Source organism: Petaurus breviceps, unplaced genomic scaffold (genome assembly GCF_028583685.1).
Source record: "Petaurus breviceps papuanus isolate PSGF00001 unplaced genomic scaffold, PetGlider_PUasm1.0 379, whole genome shotgun sequence".
Lineage (NCBI taxonomy): Eukaryota > Metazoa > Chordata > Mammalia > Diprotodontia > Petauridae > Petaurus > Petaurus breviceps.
The window spans coordinates 3991531-4008947 of record NW_027186303.1 but is presented as its reverse complement, the minus strand read 5'-3'; the positions used below and the strand labels follow the sequence as shown (position 1 = coordinate 4008947).

At 35.5% G+C, this 17417-nt stretch overlaps 1 protein-coding gene across 2 annotated transcripts in view; it reads right to left on the bottom strand.

Annotated features, from left to right (window-relative positions):
• The window catches only part of LRRK2 (leucine rich repeat kinase 2), a 244910-nt gene that overhangs the window by 74601 nt on the left and 152892 nt on the right, over window positions 1–17417 (bottom strand). For both annotated transcript variants that reach the window (XM_069099462.1, XM_069099463.1), the window contains exon 31: window positions 8676–8894. In XM_069099462.1, coding sequence (XP_068955563.1) covers window positions 8676–8894 — 219 coding nt within the window. The remainder of the gene's footprint in view (window positions 1–8675; window positions 8895–17417) is intronic.

Sequence of the window (17417 nt, the reverse complement as noted above, 5' to 3'; positions counted from 1 at the left end):
TTATAAGGTCATGAATCATGAGAATGAAGGTCTAGAGTAAACATAAAGAGAAAGATGGGTAACAAAGAGTGAAAGAAATTTTTTTGGAAAGGATGCAAAAAGATGAAATTTTTAAAAGAAACACCTAACAAACAGGGATAGCGAAAGGTGAGGAGAGGAAATAAGTATCTACCTGACTGAGAAGAAAAAAGAGGGAAAGAAATATATAACCAAATAAAAGCAGGAGAGAAGAACTAAAAAACAAAACTCTGAATAAAACTGGGTAACAAATGAGAAGAGAGGATCAGACATGAAAGGAAGAGAGCAAGTGGGAATGAGATCATTTTAAAACAAGATTTAGTAAAATAACTAAAGGAACATCATAATATGTTTACATTAAAAGAAGAAAAAATGTATAGCTTGAAAAATAATTTTAGGGATAGAGGAAATTTAAATTTATATATAAATTTAACTCATAATTTTAAATATTTAAAAATCAAATAAAACAAAAAAAGAGTGACAGGTTAAATAAAAAGAAAACCTATAATCTTTTGCTTAAAATAAAAACATTCAAAAAACATATGCACAAAATAAAACTGAGGGAATGGAAAAAAATTTACCATGAATCAAGTGAATCTTAAAAAAGCGGGTAGAAATGATTGCCATCATGTTATCCAACAAAGAAAAAAAAAGACATTCAAAAATTAAAAGGGATAAACAAGAAAAAAAAGTTCAAATATGTAATACAGTTATAACCACCAGGAAAATTATCATTATAAAAAGATAAAGAATCAACAAAGAAATGCAAAAGGAAATTAATGAAAAAAGATGGAGAGGATTGTCAAATAAAATGGTGGCAAATTAGAAATGTATTTACTTAAACATTAGTAAAATGGAAACAGGAAGAATCCCTAATTATCAATAATGGATTTTTTTTTAATTTTCAACCTACATATTAAGAGTTTGTTGCAGTCAATATGCACATATTTGAAATTAACTTTTCAAAAACTAAGAAATAAATAATCACAAGAAATCCAGGGAAAGGATTTTGGGAAGAAAGCAGAGTAGGTCAGAAAATTCCAAACTCTCCAGATTTCCCCCACAAACTAGATAAAATAGTGGCTCAGGGTGAACATAAAGTAGTAAAAATAAATAAGAATAGGGGCAGAACTGCAGTCCTCATGGGAAAATTAGAGAAGATATGGAGAAAAATCCCAGGACTAGGTTTGGTCCCTGTGAAGCATAAACACCTCCATGCTAGATACTATTAAACAGCAAGCAGTAAACCCTAGGGTTAGCTGGGGTAGGGAGCTGCTTTGGCCCCAGTCACAAGAACTTTGACCACCAGGACAGTGAGGGGTATTGGGTGTCTGAGCTAGGAAAGATAGAGGGAACCTCTGCTAACAAGGAACACTAGACGCAGCTATGCAGAGGAAACATGGCCGAGGACAAGAAGGATCCAGCACATGCCCCATGAGTGCAGAAGCAGTGGGGCAGGGAGACAATTGGCTTTGGGCATTTACAGGAGGCTGGAAGTCTTGGTTTCAGTTCCAGACAAGAGGGGAGAACTGAAGGAAGATCTTAGGCCAGAGGCATCATCTCCCATAACCTAGAATTAGAGGTGACAACAAAAACTAAGCTGCTACAATTTTTTTTTTAATGAGGCAAAGGAGAAAGAATCCAACCATAGAGAGCTACTATGGGAATAGAGGAAACTGGAGTTCATCTTCAAAGGAGGATACTGAAGCAAAGAAACTCTCTTCTACCCCAAAGACTACCATTAAATTGTCACCTGCTCAAAAATAATTCATAGAAGAACTTAATAAAGATTTTAAAAATCAAATGAGAGACACTGAGGAAAAACTAAAAAAAAATCCAAGAAAAACAAGATTATGAAAAGAAAGTCAACCAATTAGAAAGGTTGGTCCAGAATCTTAAGTAAGAAAATGACTCCTTGAAAATCCAAATTGGACAAGGGGAAGCCAGTGAAGTTGTAAGAGATCAAGAAATAATAAAACAAAATATAGAGAATGAAAAAATTAAAGAAAATATGAAACATCTCAGAAGAAAAACAACTCATCTGGAGAGCAGATTAAGGAGAGAAAACATTACACCCAGAAATAACTGGCCGTGTAACCTTGAGCAAGTTACTTAACCCTGATTGCTTTAAAATAAAAAAAAAGGAGACAAAACATAAGAATAATCAGACTACCTGAAATCCATAATTAAATAATGAATTTTGACACAATAATATAAGAAATAATTAAAGAAAATTGTCCTAAAGCATTAGAACAAGAGAAAAAAGTAGAAATAGAAAAAAAAATCCACCAATCACCAGCTCAAAGGGATCCTACAAGGAAAACCCACAGGAATATCATAATCAAATTCCAAAACCTCCAGTTCAAGGACAAAATATTATGAGCAACAAGAAAAAAACAATTTAAATTAGAATTAGAATCACAAAAGACCTAATAGCAGCAACACTAAAAGACTTCAGTTAATGAAACACTACATGAAGGGCAAAAGAATTGGGGTTCTGGCCAAAAATATCATATGCAACAAAGCTAAGCGTAAGCCTCAGGCAGCTTGGTGGTGCAGTGAATAGAGCACCAGCCCTGGAGTCAGGAGGACCTGAGTTCAAATCTGGCCTCAGACACTTAACACTTACTAGCTGTGTGACCTTGGGCAAGTCGCTTAACCCCAACTGCCCTCCAAAAAGAAAAAAAAAAAAAGCTAAACATAATCCTGAATGAAAAAAAATGGACAGTTAATGAATCATCAGACTTTCAGGATTTTGTTTTAAAAAAAACAAAATTTGAATTTAATATATTAATCTGACATACAAGAGCCAAGAGAAATAATAAGGTACATACCAAAAAATAATCACAAAGGACCCAATAAGGACAGACTACATATACTTTTTAATGTATATAAAATGTAAAACCTATGATTGTTATTAGTAATTGTGTAGCTTGTAAGAAAGATTGGGCTAGAGCTGAGTATGATATGATCTTAAAAAGTAAAAGCATTTAGGAACAACTAAAAAGAGTAATTATCTCATACAGATAAGGTGCAAGAAGAAGAAGAGACACAAAAGAATTAGATAGCGGAGGAGGGTTAGTAGCTCTGGAAACCTACTTCTTTGGGAATGGGTTTAAGAGGGAACAATACATATATGTCTAGAAAAGTATAAGATTAATGGGAACAGGAGGATAAGGGAGGGATCTTGGGGGTGGGGTGTAGGCTAAGCAACAGGAGGGCAAGATAATGGATAGAAGTAAACTAAAGAAATCAGAAGGGATAGGAAATAAGATACACAAAAACATAAAATAAAGATCAAGAGTAGAATTTGTCAGGGGAAAAAGGAGCAGGGATGGTAATCAGGATCTCAGACAAAGGTGAGGCTAAAATAGATTTAAGCAAAAGAGAAAAATAGAGAAACTACACTCTGCGTTAGCCATTTTTATCAATGTTGTTTTGGACTATTTAAAACAACTAGACAGTGTAAGGTAGGGATATTGCTGTGGTGTAAGAAATGATGTTAGTGGATTTGGAAAAGTATGGAAAGACTTGGACTTTTGAAGTCTTATGAAGGTTACCCACCCTCAGAGAAAAAGAGGATAAATAAGTAATTACATGGTTTTATAAATATGCATGCATATGAATGCATGTGTCAATATATAACTATAATTATAGATATCTACGTGTATGTATGTATAAGTAAATGTATATATGTATGGATATATGTGTGTATGTATATCTGTGCATATGTCTATATATGAATGCATGTATATATAGGCATATATATGTGTCTACCTAGCCACACTTAATTGTTGATTTTGGGGGGGCGGGGGGCGGTGGAGTGGAAGGAAGGAGAGGGAAAAAAAGGACAAAGTAAAAAGTGCACAACAGAGAACTTAAGAAAACTTACAAGAAAGCAAAGAAAAGATGGACAGCTCTCAACACAATGCACAGTATTTATTATATACAGGCTTTTTATTTGGGGGGTGGGAGAAGGCAAAGCAATTGGGTTAAGTGACTTGCCCAAGGTCACACAGCTAGTAAGTGTGAAGTATCTAAGTCCAAATTTGAACTCAGGGCCTCCTGACTCCAGGACTAGTGCTTTATTTACTGTGCCACCTAGCTGCCCCTATATAGGCTTTCTTGAAATGCAAATTCATTGCTGTACATTTTGAATCCTCTCCCACTTTTGTTATGCACATGGAAATGCTTCTTTTTTCTTTTTTTATTCTGCATTATTTTAGTTTTAGTGTTAAAGTTTATTTCTTTTTTCTTATTTTGTATTTATTTAAAATAAAAATTTACAAATTAAAAAAAGAAATAAGTAATCACTCTAGGAATATCTTTTTTAGTTTTATTGGAATGTTTTGCTTTTACGTTACAGTTACAGGTTTTCCCACGTCGTGAGAGATTTCTTATAGCAAAATAATTAAAAGTAAAATTAATGACCTCATCAGAAAGTACATGCAGTATTTCATATATGTAGTATGCCCCTTCTCTATTTAAAAAAAAATTAACAGAAAATCTATTTTTTCTCCTTGCCATCCTCACCCATTAAGAAAAAAAGTATCTCATAACAAATGTACACAGCCAAGTAAAACAAATTTTCTCTATGGCTTTATATTAATATTTGTCTCATTCTGGACCCTAAACCAATCACCTTTCTATAATAAATAGCAAGTTCTATCATGTGAATGATTAATATATGGATTAAAGTTCTGGTAGTTTTCAAAGTACTTTGTGTTTTGGTGATTTTTTTTCATTGTAGTTGTTAATTGTAGAAATTCTTCTTGTGATTCTTCATCAGTTCATATAGGCCTGTTTATTTTTGAAATCATCTATTTCCTCATTTCTTAACATACAACAGTACCATTATCATATTCATATATGGTAACTTATTCAATCTTTCCTCAATTTTTACTATCCCTTTTTTTTGCCAACACAAAAAAAAAAAGCAGCTATAATTTTTTTTGTACTTAAAGAATTTTTTTCCTTTCTCTGATCTCTTTGATCCCAAAGAGGGATAGGCCTAGCAGTGGTATAGTTGGGTCAAAAGGCATGGACTATATAGTAAATTTTCATGTATAATTCCAAATTGCTTTCCAAAATGTTGTACCTATTTACAGGTCCATCAACATTCAAGTTTTCCCAAATCCCCATCAATATTTATCATTTTCCTTTTTTGGGCTTTTTGCCATTCTAATGGGTATGAGGTAGAATCTCAGAATCAGTTTAATTTGCATTTCTTTAATTAGTAGTAACTTAGAGCATTTTTTAAAACATGGTTATTTTTAGCCTAGATTTCTTCCTTGAGAATTGTGTGCTCATATCTTTACATTGAGAAATGTTTTTTTTTTCCCCCAGGAGTTTCATTTCTTTATATATTTTAGAAATGAGATCTTTGAGAAATATGCAGCAAAGATTTTTCTACCATTTCTCTGCTTTTCTTCTAATTTTAGTTACATTAACTTGCTTGTGCAAAAAACCCTTAAAGTTTCTGTAATAAAAACTGTTTCATCTTCTGTGATCCTATTTCCTGTTTGGTTATATTTCTCCTATACAAAGATTAGATATCTTTATCTTATTGTCATATGTCCATTAGTTTATAAGGTATGAGCTATTAGTATAAATCCAATTTCTCCTATACTTCTGTTCAACTTTTCCAGCAGTTTTTGTCAAATGTCGAGTCCTTAGTAGCTAGGTCTTTGAGTTACTAGAGTACTGCATGCATTTGCCTCTGTATGTAATATACTTAATATGTTCCACTGATATATTCCTCCATTTTTACAAAATGTTTTAATAATGGCTGCTTTGTAGTATTATAGTAGTTTGACATGTGGCACTGCAAGGTTCCCTTTGTTCTCTTTTTCATTATTTCTCTTGAGATTCCTTTATCTTCCATATGAATTTCATTATTTTTCTAGTTCCTTATAAAACTAGAACTTTCATAGTTCAATTGCCATGGCACTGAATAAGTAAACTGATTTAGGAAGTATTGTCATTTTTATTATGCTTGTTCATTTATTATGCTGGCAATTAATATTTTTTCTATGCTTATTTCTTATAACTTTCCCCCCCTTTCTTTCAGTTAATTGTATGCAGAGTAATGGTTATGGTGAGAGGGGTTTGCAATAGGGATGTCAAGAAAAAGGGGGCCATTATAATATTATTATAAGCTGGCAGAATAAAAAGAAGAAAGTTCAAAAGGAAAAACAGACAAGTAGATTGTTTCTAAAATAATATGTAGAATTTATTATATAACTTTTCAAAAAGAGAAGTAGCGAACAAGGGAGTTTCAGTTTTATATAGAATCCTCTTTTTATGTTCTGCTGTGTACACAGAAAACCCTTTTTTGTGATTATATTTAGAATTTTATGTATATTACAGATATGTATGTGTACATATAAATATATATATATATATATATATATGTGTGTGTATTGCTTTTTGGAGGGGGGAAAGTACAGCAATTGGGGTTAAGTGGCTTGCCCAACACAGCTAGTAAGCGTTAAGTGTCTGAGGCCAGATTTGAACTCAGGTCCTCCTGACTCCAGGGCCTCTTCTTGGCACCACTTAACTATCCCAAATAAAATATTTTTACAAAAAAAGAAGATAAGCCCCATGAACAAAGGTACTGTCTTATTTACATAGTTCAAGCTTACTGGATAAATACCTATAAAAGGTGCAAAAAATCTATAAATAAATGACATGGCATTCTTCATAACATCAGTAGAAAATCTGAACTGATCTGTCAATCAGTTGAGTGCCAATAGATTTTTATTAATCCACTATACTTTCTTTTATATAGTTGACAAGATTATTTCCTACAATGGCTAGGTATAGCTCATGACCTTATTCTAATTAGTTTTGTGATTTACTAGCAGTAACAATTCACCTCACTGAGTAAAATAAATGCATTTTCCAATGTTCTGCCACCTCAAGGTGCTGCACAGACCCAAAAATAGAAACCAAATCTTACATAATGATTATGAGAAACAATTCTCACCTATTGAAACTTCACCCATTCTTCCCTACAGTCGGAAGTGATCTCTCTCTCACTGAACCTCTAAGGCAACCTCATTATATCTTAATTTATATTTTCATCATAGCTAACATTTAAATAATGCTTGAAGGTTTGACACTCATTTAATACAACACCCCTGGAAAGTAGGTGCTATCATTATTATTGTTGTTATTCCCATTTTGCAGAGGAAGGAAGTGAGGCTGAGCAAGGTAAAGTGACTTGCCCAGGGTCACACAGCTAGTGCATTTCTGAAGCAGAACTTGAACTTTGGTCAACCTTCTCTGTGCAATCTAACATCTAGCCTATTTATGTCACAGTATTATTTTCTGCACCAAAACATCAACACTTTGAAAGCCCAGGAAGCTTGGGGGGCTAATGGGAAAAGCCCCTCTCATTCTTGGGGAGGGGGAACAGTACAAGTTGGGAGGTGTCCCGGCAAGCCCCACCTCAACAAACCAGGGGGAGATCCTGAACTCAGGATGCTGGACCAGGCAAGCACCAACACCAGGCCCCTCCTGAGTGCCTCAGTACAGGCAGGGGAACAATCAGACACCAGCTTGGAATATTATCATGTGTGACTTGGGTAGGCATTCTCCAGCAGCCAAATCTTCCAGGGCTTCAGCACAACTCCAGGAGGCACAATTCCATGTGGGCAGGCAGATGTCCTCCAGGAGCCACATCTCCCGGTGTTTTAAAAAAGTTGAGGTGAGCAGGTGTCTTCCATGGGCCAGACTCCCCACCCCCAATCTGAGAGCTCCAGTGTTGTGACCCCAGCTCAGCACCAGGTCAGACCCCTAAAGACTCCAGCTGCCAGCACCTGAGGCCCCAGCACAAAAAGTCAGTAACCAGGTGCCAGGCTCCCAGCACAAGAAGCTTGTATCAGTACTTCCTGGGCTCCATCAAGAGAGTTGAACTTTAAAAGCTAGGAAATGGGCAAACACCATGACCAAAAAGCAGAAATGGACAATGACCATAGATTCTTATTATGGGGACAGGGAGATCAAAGTACAAAACAAAAAATTCCAGAAGAGGACAATATTGTCAATATCCCCACATCAGAAACCTCAAAGGTAACTGATTGCTCCTTGCTGTCCCCCACTCTTCCCCATCCCTGGGTGGAAGGAAAAGTAGGAAGAAGAGAGATTTTTAAACTGTTTTTCTATAAGCAGAGACCAAGAATAAGCTTGCTGTATTGCCCAAAGAATCAACATAGTCTAGCCTGTATTCTCCTGTGCATCCCATTCTAATATTGCCTTGAAAAACCCAGGATCACCTCCATGGAATGATGAGGCATTAGAACAGAAATTTAGGTAATCCAAAGTGTTTCTGAGTACAAGGGATAGTGAATAGACCTATGCTTTCATTGATATAGGAAACTGTCATTTGAGAAAATTCTCTTTACCAATGCAGATCAACAGGTTATGTGTAGTTTATTATAGTCTTAGAGAGTTAGAGCACTGAGAAGTTAAATGACTTACACAGGGTCACATGGGTATTTATGTGTTAAGAGCATTACTTGAACCCAGATCTTCCTGGTTTTGAGGCCACCTCTATATACAATGATACACTGTCAAGAATATAAATAAAATGAACTAAGAAAACTAATACTGGTTCATGCTCATAAGCCCAATACAAGATTATTAAACAATACCTTGAAGTTCAGACTCTCTTTTACGATACTTTTCCGAAGTTTTACCAATGCATCATATTCTTCTGTAGCATTCACAAAATGGTAAGCCCTTATTTCAGGGAACACTCTTTTGTTTAAGAGCTCCTTAGTTATTTTGCTTATGGAGTCCTTTCGCCGTTTCTCATCAGAAACATCCAAATGGGTACCAACCAGAATCACTGGTGAGGAAGAAGCCCGAGCCTGTTGGGGAAATCCATAAAACATGCAAGTTTAATCTAGAATTGGAATTTTCTTTAAACTCTGTTGATGCTTACTCCTAATATCACTGAAAACAGTTCTTTAACACTTCAAGAAGCCATGGTTTTATTAGGTTTTTTAAAACCTGCAAATTCAGTAATCTAACATTATACAAATGCACTGTTAATCAACAAACATTTATTATGTGAAAATGCTGTGTCAGGTTCAGGGCAAACAAATAAGAAGTGAAACAATTCTTACTCTCAAAAAACATAAGATTCTAATGGAGAAGATAACAAGTAAATACAGAATAAAAATAAGGGGAACAAATTTTAAAAAATAAAGTGGTTAAATATAAGGTAGTCTGAGAGGAAGGGTACCAGCAGTTGAGGGAACCAGAAATGATTTCACGTAGAAAGTGGTATTTGTAAGGAAAAGAGGAATTGTATGAGGTGAAAATGAGATGTACATTTGAGACATGGTGGGAAACCCAGGGCAAAAATCACAGAGACAAGAGATGGAATGTTATGAGTGATGAAGAAAGTTTGGTCAAATCAAAGTGTGCAAGAAGGGGAGCAAGGTGCAATAAGGGCTGGAAAGACAGGTTGGGGAAAGGTTGTAAAGAGTTAAAGATATCAAAGAAAGATGGAAAGGACCCACATGTACAAAAATATTTATATCAGCTCCTTTTTTGGTAGCAAAGAACTGTAAAGTAGAGGGTTGCCCTCAATTGAAAAAAATAGCCTACCAAATTATATGAACTTGTACAATGGAATACTACTATGCCATAAGGAATAATGAAGTTGGAAACCAGACTGCAAAATGTTGAAGAGTGAGAAAGAGAAAATGGAGGCAAGTAAAGGCAGCTTTTTCTAGGTGTTTGACTGAGAACTTGGTTATAACAACAATTCTGTCTGCTTAAGGAAACAATAGGAACTTTGTTGGGCATTTGCTAATAAGCATGTTTCAGTTGGGGTTAGAGCTTTAAATACTGTCCTCAGCTGGGTTCATATTACCTCCCTCTAGTACCATAGTAAACTATTTAATGAAGAATGGCACCAAGTCTGCTTTTTATCCACCAATTCACCTAAGAAAATTTCAATTAAAATCTACTGAAGTACTAGCAGTTCAAAGAAATGTTCAAAAGTGCTAGAGAACTCCGAAGAATTTTCCCAGTACAAGCATATTAATTCTCTCTGGGAAGAACAGCCTTGCACAGAGTCCACATAGGTGCAGTTAGGTGGCACAGTGAATAGAGCACCCAACTTGAAGTCTAATCTTTTCCTGAGTCCAAATCTGGCCTCAACACACTTACTAGCTATTTGACCTGGAGCAAATAATTTAATTCTATTTGCTACAATTCCTCATGTGTTGGACACAACTGAAATAACTGAACTCCATATGTATCCATATATCCATATACATATATATGATTGAGTTCATATACACCTCACCAAGATGGCACTTCTTGAGCTAAAACATAGATAATGAACCCATATTACACACCCAACTCTTATTTTTTTTTTAAAGTAATTGGGGTTAAGTAACTTGCTCAAGGTTACATGGCCAGTTATTTCTGGGTGTGGTGCTAAGTAGCTGAGCCCAGATTCGATCCCCCAGGTCATCCCGACACTGGGGCCGGTACTCTTACTCACTGAGCCACCTGGCCACCCCTAAGCAATTGGGGTTAAGTAACTTGCTGACGGTTACATGGCCAGGTGTTTCTGGGTGGATGCTAAGTGTCTGAGCCTGGATTCGATCCCCCAGGTCATCCCAACACTGGGGCCAGTGCTCTTACTCGCTGTGATACCTGGCCGCCCCCCAACTCTTATTTTAAGACCTTGTAAATACAGTTAATTCAGTTCTCCAAATCAGCATTTTGCTTTTTCAGATGGTCAATGAATAAATCTCCCACTCCCTGATCCCCCATGCCCATTTGGGTGCCAAGCCTTGTCAGTTTTACTTCTATAACATCTCTCACATCCACCTGTATGTCCCTACTCATGTATACAATACACTATTATAAAGCCTTACACTAATTATACATGATATTATAGAAGATGGAATATTATCACATCATTGTTTTTCAGTCATGCCTAACTCTTCATGACCCTGTGGACTACACTGTGTGATTTTCTTAGCAAAGATACTGGAATGGTTTTCCATTTCTTTGTCCAATGGATTAAGACTGGTTTAAGAGGTTAAGTGACTTGTCCAGGGTCACAAAGGTATTAAGTATCTGAAGCTGGATTTGAACTCAGGTCTTCCTGATTCCAGGTCCTGGGTTCTATCCACTGAGCCATCTAGCTGCCCCATCATATTATACACACCATTATAAAGCCTTAATGTCAAACCCACATTACAACAATAGTCTTCTAACTAGTTTTTCTGCTTTCAGGTTCTATTCTCTTCATTCTATCCACAGGTGCCAAAATTATATATCTTAAACAGAGATCTGACAATGTGTAACACTGCCCATTCAAAAATCTCCAGTGGTTACCCTATTGCCGCCAGGATAAAATACTAATTCTCAGCCTAGATTTTAAGACCTTCCACAATATCATTTCTACCTACTTTTCCAGTCTTATTTCATATTATAGTGAATTCATATATTACATTCACTTTACAACGGAGTCATGTATTACATGACGGATTAGACTCAAAGTCGGGGCATAAGGCAAAAACTGCTGGGTGAAGTTGCCCATAAAGGGCAGTCAGTATCTTTGAACAATTGTAAATAGAAAGTGGGGCAGGTAGGGGGTGTGGTGGATAAAAGGCTGGTACTGGAATCAGGAAGATCTAAGTTCAAATGTGACCTCAGAGACTTGCTAGCTATGTGATGCTGGGCAAGTCACCTAACCTCTGTTTGCAGTTTCCTTATCTATAAAAGGGGATAATAATAGTAGCACCTACTTCCCAGTTTTGTTGGGAGAAGCAAACTAGATAATAAGTATAAAGCACAAGAGCCTGGCACCTAGGAAGTACTGTATAAAAGGAAGCAGCTAGGTAGCTTAGTGGGTAGAGCACTGAGCCTGGAGTCAGAAGACCTGAATTCAAATACAGTCTCAGACACCTATTAGCTGTGAAACCCTAAGCAGGTCACTTAACTTCATTCTCCTTTAAATCACTGGAGAAGGAAATGACAAATCACTCTCATAATATTTGCCAAGAAAACCCCACAGACAGTACTGGTGTTCTATAGTCCAAGGGGTCAGGAATAGCAGGATGGAAAGTGGGTAGAATTTCTTTAAAATAGGAATTCTTAAAAGTTTTTGTTATGTACCTCATTAGCAGCAATCTGGCAAATATGGAGACCTTCTTAGAAAAATGTTTTTAAATGTATAAAGTTAAAAAACACATAGGTATACAAAGGAAATCAATTATGTCTAAATAGTTATCAAAATATTTTTCCTAATCAAATTAAGACCTTCCTCTCTCAAGTTAAGAATCCCTGCTTTAAAAGAAGAAATTCTGTATCTGTGAGCTACTGTCTATGGAAATACAAATGTAAATTTTATTTCTGGCTAAACTCCAATTTATTATCAGTAGAGAGAAAGAATCAAGACTACCATCCAAAGAAAGGGATAGGGATAGGAACTAGACCTGGAAGTATACATCAATTGATCCAGGCTTGTACCATTCCTGAAAATTATGATCAGAAAGATGCCTAGAGTCATTGTATCAGACTCAAATAGAAAGCAATACTTGTAAAAATCACAAATTAACATTGTCTATGTAATATTGTATTTATATTTGTTGTTAAACATTCTCCAATTACATCTTAATTTGGTTCCTTGCTACACATTTCACACCTCTAATAGTAGAGGATGGTTAAGAGACTGACCAATCACAAAACACTATGGGCCAAAAAAGGACTTCGCTGATAAGAAAAATGGATTAAGGGGAATTTTTTTACACTTTAATTTGATAATAAAGCTAGAAATGAATAGGACTTTAAAAGAAATTGGGTCCACCCCCCTCATTTTACAGATTAAGAAAATAAGGAAGAGAGAAGTTAAGTGACTGCCCAGAGTCAAATAGGTAGTGTCAGAGGGGACATCTGAATCCTTCACCCTGATAATTGTGATTATATCAGGTTATCACATCATCACATGCCTTCTTCCTTCTACACTACAGGGAAAGAAAGAACAAAATAAGGTCAACCAGAACAGGTAAGAAGATCAACTAAGGCTGTTCTTTTCAGTAGCCCTAGCAGCCTACTCCAAATGAATCCCTACAAGTATAAAGAGAACATTAGAATTATGCTCTGCACAGCAAGATGCTCACACTTTTAAGAGCTGAAGACTGACTAAGGAAAGAACAGGATCTTCACATTTCCCATTCCACACACACTATGCTTACAGTACTATCTACATGTTATTTTTCTATTTTTTTAAAGACCAAGTATGCATAGTTCAAACCACTTAAACCAAATCTGTACAGGAGGCAACTTCATTATACTCCACACTACTCTATAGTCAAATATGTCAATTTTCTGTTCCCTGTATGTGATATCTCATCTCCTGCCTTATGCATTTTCTCAGGAGTCTTCCTAGTCTAAATTCCTCTCCTGATCCTCTACTAACTTCCTATAAAATACAGCTGAGCTTTCCATAATGTAATTTCCTATAAAATATAGCCCAGAGGAAACTGACTTGTATTTTATATATATTTTGTATTTATTTATATGTGTAGATGTTGTATTATCCTTCCCTCGCCCTGCTACCTCTCCCCAGTGTAAACTTTTAAGAAAAATATGGTTTGGTTTTTACCTTTGTGCATGGAAATTTAGAGGACACAATTCTCTTGTCATTGGAGAAAGAGAAAACTTTCTGGGCTAAGACACATAAGTTCCTAGGAACTGTAGTTCCAAAAAGACAATACTACTTTTTTTATATGTTTTGATTGATATTATCATACTTATCCCAACTGTCTCTTCTTTCTCATACCCACAGAGTTATCACATATAACAAATATTTCCAGAGAGAAATAAATCAGCCTAACTTAACAATACATAAAACCATGTGAAATGTGTAATACCTGTAGACCTTCTGCCTTCATGAAGGGGTAGTTTTGCAATGTTCTTTCATATCTCTTTGTTTGAGTGCTGTTTTATCTATACAGTTTTTGTTACATTTATGTTCATTTTTTAGTGTTTCCACTTAAATATTTAGAGTTATTGCTTATATTGTTTCTTGTGTCTGCTTACTTTATTCTGTATCAGTTCATATAGATCTTTCCATGCTTTTCTGATCACACATGATTTCTTATATAGCACAGTAATATTCCATTTTATTCACGTACCACAATTTGTTAGGGCATTTCCCAAATGATGTGCATGTACTTTGTTTTCAATTCTTTGCAAATACAAAAAGGATTGCTATAAATATTTTGATGTCTATGGGGACTTTCTTCTTATTTATGGTTTCTTAGGGCATAAACCTATTAACAGAGCCCCTGGTTCAAAGAATATTGACATTTAGTCATTTTATTTGCATAATTTCAAGTTGCTTTATGAAATTGTTGTAGTATTTCATAGCTTAGCCAACATTGTATTAGTGTGCTCATCTTTCCACAATCCACTCTTATGATATTTTTGCCAATTTTGCAGGGTATAGGGTTGGCTGTATGGATTGTCATTTCTCTACTTATTTGTAATTTGGAGCACTCTTCCATGTGGTTGTGAATACTTTGCAATTCTTTTGAGAACTTCTCATATCTTTTTACCATTTGTCTACTGGGGAATAGCTATTAGCCATACACACATATACATGTATATACATACACATATGTACACATATAATTTTTTCCTATTCATTAATTTGATCTATGTAGAAATTTTTGGCTTCAGGTAATATAAATTCTCTATTTCATCTTTAATAATTACCTCTTTCTTCATCTACAGATCTAAGAGTCATGTGATCTATTTCTCTTCTAATGTTATACGATGATCTTGTACCATTTTTGTATATTGTAGATCTTTTGTTTTCCCAAAGGAGTTGTTATTATTTTATCAAGTTCTATGAAGAATACTCTTGGTAATTTGATTGACATAGTATTAAAGGTATAAATTAATTTTGGTAGTATTGTTATCTTTATTATATTGACATGGCACTGAATATTCCTCCAGCTATTTAAGTTGTTCTTTATTTCTTTAAGGACTACTTTGTAACTGAAATGACAAAGTCTTTTGTGTGCTTTGGTATGTTGTTCCCTAAATATTTTGTGCAGTTTGTAGTTAGCTAAAATGTGAATTTCTTTTTCTATTATTTATAATGTTTTCTATTATTATATAGAAATACCATTGATTTGAGAGTTTATTTGTAGTCCACAATTTTGCTGAAGCTTTTGTCTCAATTAGTGTTCTTATCTCTTCTTTACCTATCTTTTATGCCTTCAATTTCTTTCTTATCTTGTTCTTGTTATTAGCCTTTCCAGAAATATATCAAATAATAGTTGGCATCCATGTTTAACTCTTATATTGAATGGGAAATGCTCTACTGCATTACCAACGCATGTGATGCTTGCTTTGGGTTTTATTTAGATAGCTACTTTTCATGATTTAAAAAAAAATACCACCTCTCTATGCCTATATTTTGTTTTTAGCATAAAAGAGTGTAGTATTTTGTCAAATGCTTTACCTTAAATTTTTTAAGGTGGTTCTATTCTCACTGGTGCTTCTCCCCTCATCACTCTTCTCTTTTGCTCTTGTACTTACCTGGTTGTTCAATTCTTCCCACCTATGTGAATTCTCCCTTAAAAGAACTAGTATTGTTCAGTAGTTTTTAAAATTTCATTTTTGCGTCACTTTTCAAAAAAAAATGTGCCTATCACTCTCTTCAGTATCTATTCTCTTTTTCTGACTAATGACCCTTATAATTACCTGGTCTTTCTTTCTTTGTATTCCTCTTGCAAACAAAGCTTCAAATGTACTCATTCTAGGCTTTCCCCTCTACACATTTTTTGCCATAACCTAAGAGAGCTGGTGCCACGAATTTCCCTTTTCCATTGCACCTCATTTCCAAAACAATTTCAGTAATTTCAGGTGTCAGAGAAACACAGTCTCACAGTGGGGCACATTCCCCACCATATGACTAATTATGTAGCCCATTGCTGATATATCTATCTATATCTATATATCCTTCCCTGTTTACCTTTTTTTTTCACCATTTGCCTTAAAATCTCTTCCCTGGGTCAAAGATCTCTCACACCCCCAGGTGCCAAATGCTTGTAGATTTCCAACTCTCCCTTCCCCTGCCCTCCCTGCCCCAGGTGGGAGGAGTAGGCTTTTCAAACACCATATCCCTCCAGACTACACCCAGCACAAAGTCCCCTTCTGACTTCACAGGATATCTCTCTTCCTGCTATAGGAACATTCATAAATGAAAACCCATACTGCCACCACAAGACCTACTTCCTTTCCTTTTATTAAAATATTTATTTATTTATTTTTAGTTTTCAATATTTATTTCCATAAGATATTGAGTTCCAAATTTTTCCCCATCTCTGCCCTCCCCCCCAACCAGAGATGGCATGTATTCTGATTACCCCTTCCCCCAGTCTTCCCTCCCATCTATATCACCGCACCCCCTCTTATCCCCTCCCCCCTTACTTTCTTGTAGGGCAAGATATATTTCTATACTCCATTGCCTGTGTATCTTATTTCTCAGTTGCATGTAAAAACAATTTTTAACCTTCTTCCTCCCTCCCCACCCACCCTCAGTATAAAGGCACGAAATTCAATAAAGCTTATATGTGGTTAGCTATGCAAAACACTTCTATGATAGTCATGATGTGAAAGACTAACTATATTTCCCTCCATCTTATCCCACCCCCCCATTCTATTTTTTTCCTTTGACCCTGTCCCTTGTCAAAAGTGTTTGCTTCTTGCCCCAGAGTCAGGAGGACCCGATTTCGGGTTCCGGCCTCAGATACTTAACACCCACACAAAAAAACTAGCCGTGTAACCTTGGACAAGTTACTTAACCCCAATTACCCTCCAAAAAGGCAAAAAAAAAAAAGGTGTTTGCTTCTGACTACCCCCACCCCCAATCTGCCCTCTCTTCTATCATCCTTCCCCCTTAATTTCCTGTAGGGTAAGATACACAATTGATTGTGTATGTTATTCCTTCCTTAAGACAAATTTGATGAGAGTAAGGTTCACTCATTCCCTCTCACTTCATCCCACTTCCCCTCCATTATGAAATCTTTTTCTTGCCTCTTTTTTGGGAGATAATTTACCCCATTCTATCTCTCCCTTTCTCCTTCTCCCAACATATTCTTCTTTCACCGTTTAATATTATTTTTATATATCATCCCTTCAAATTCAACTCACCCTGTGCCATCTATCTAATCTATCTATCTATCTATCTATCTATCTATCTATCTATCTATCATCTATCTATCTATCTATCTTTCCTGCACTACCTTAATGCTGATAAAGTTCTCATGAGTTACAAATATCATCTTTCCATGTAAACAGTTCAATTTTAATAAATCCCTTGTGATTTCTCTTTCCTGTTCACC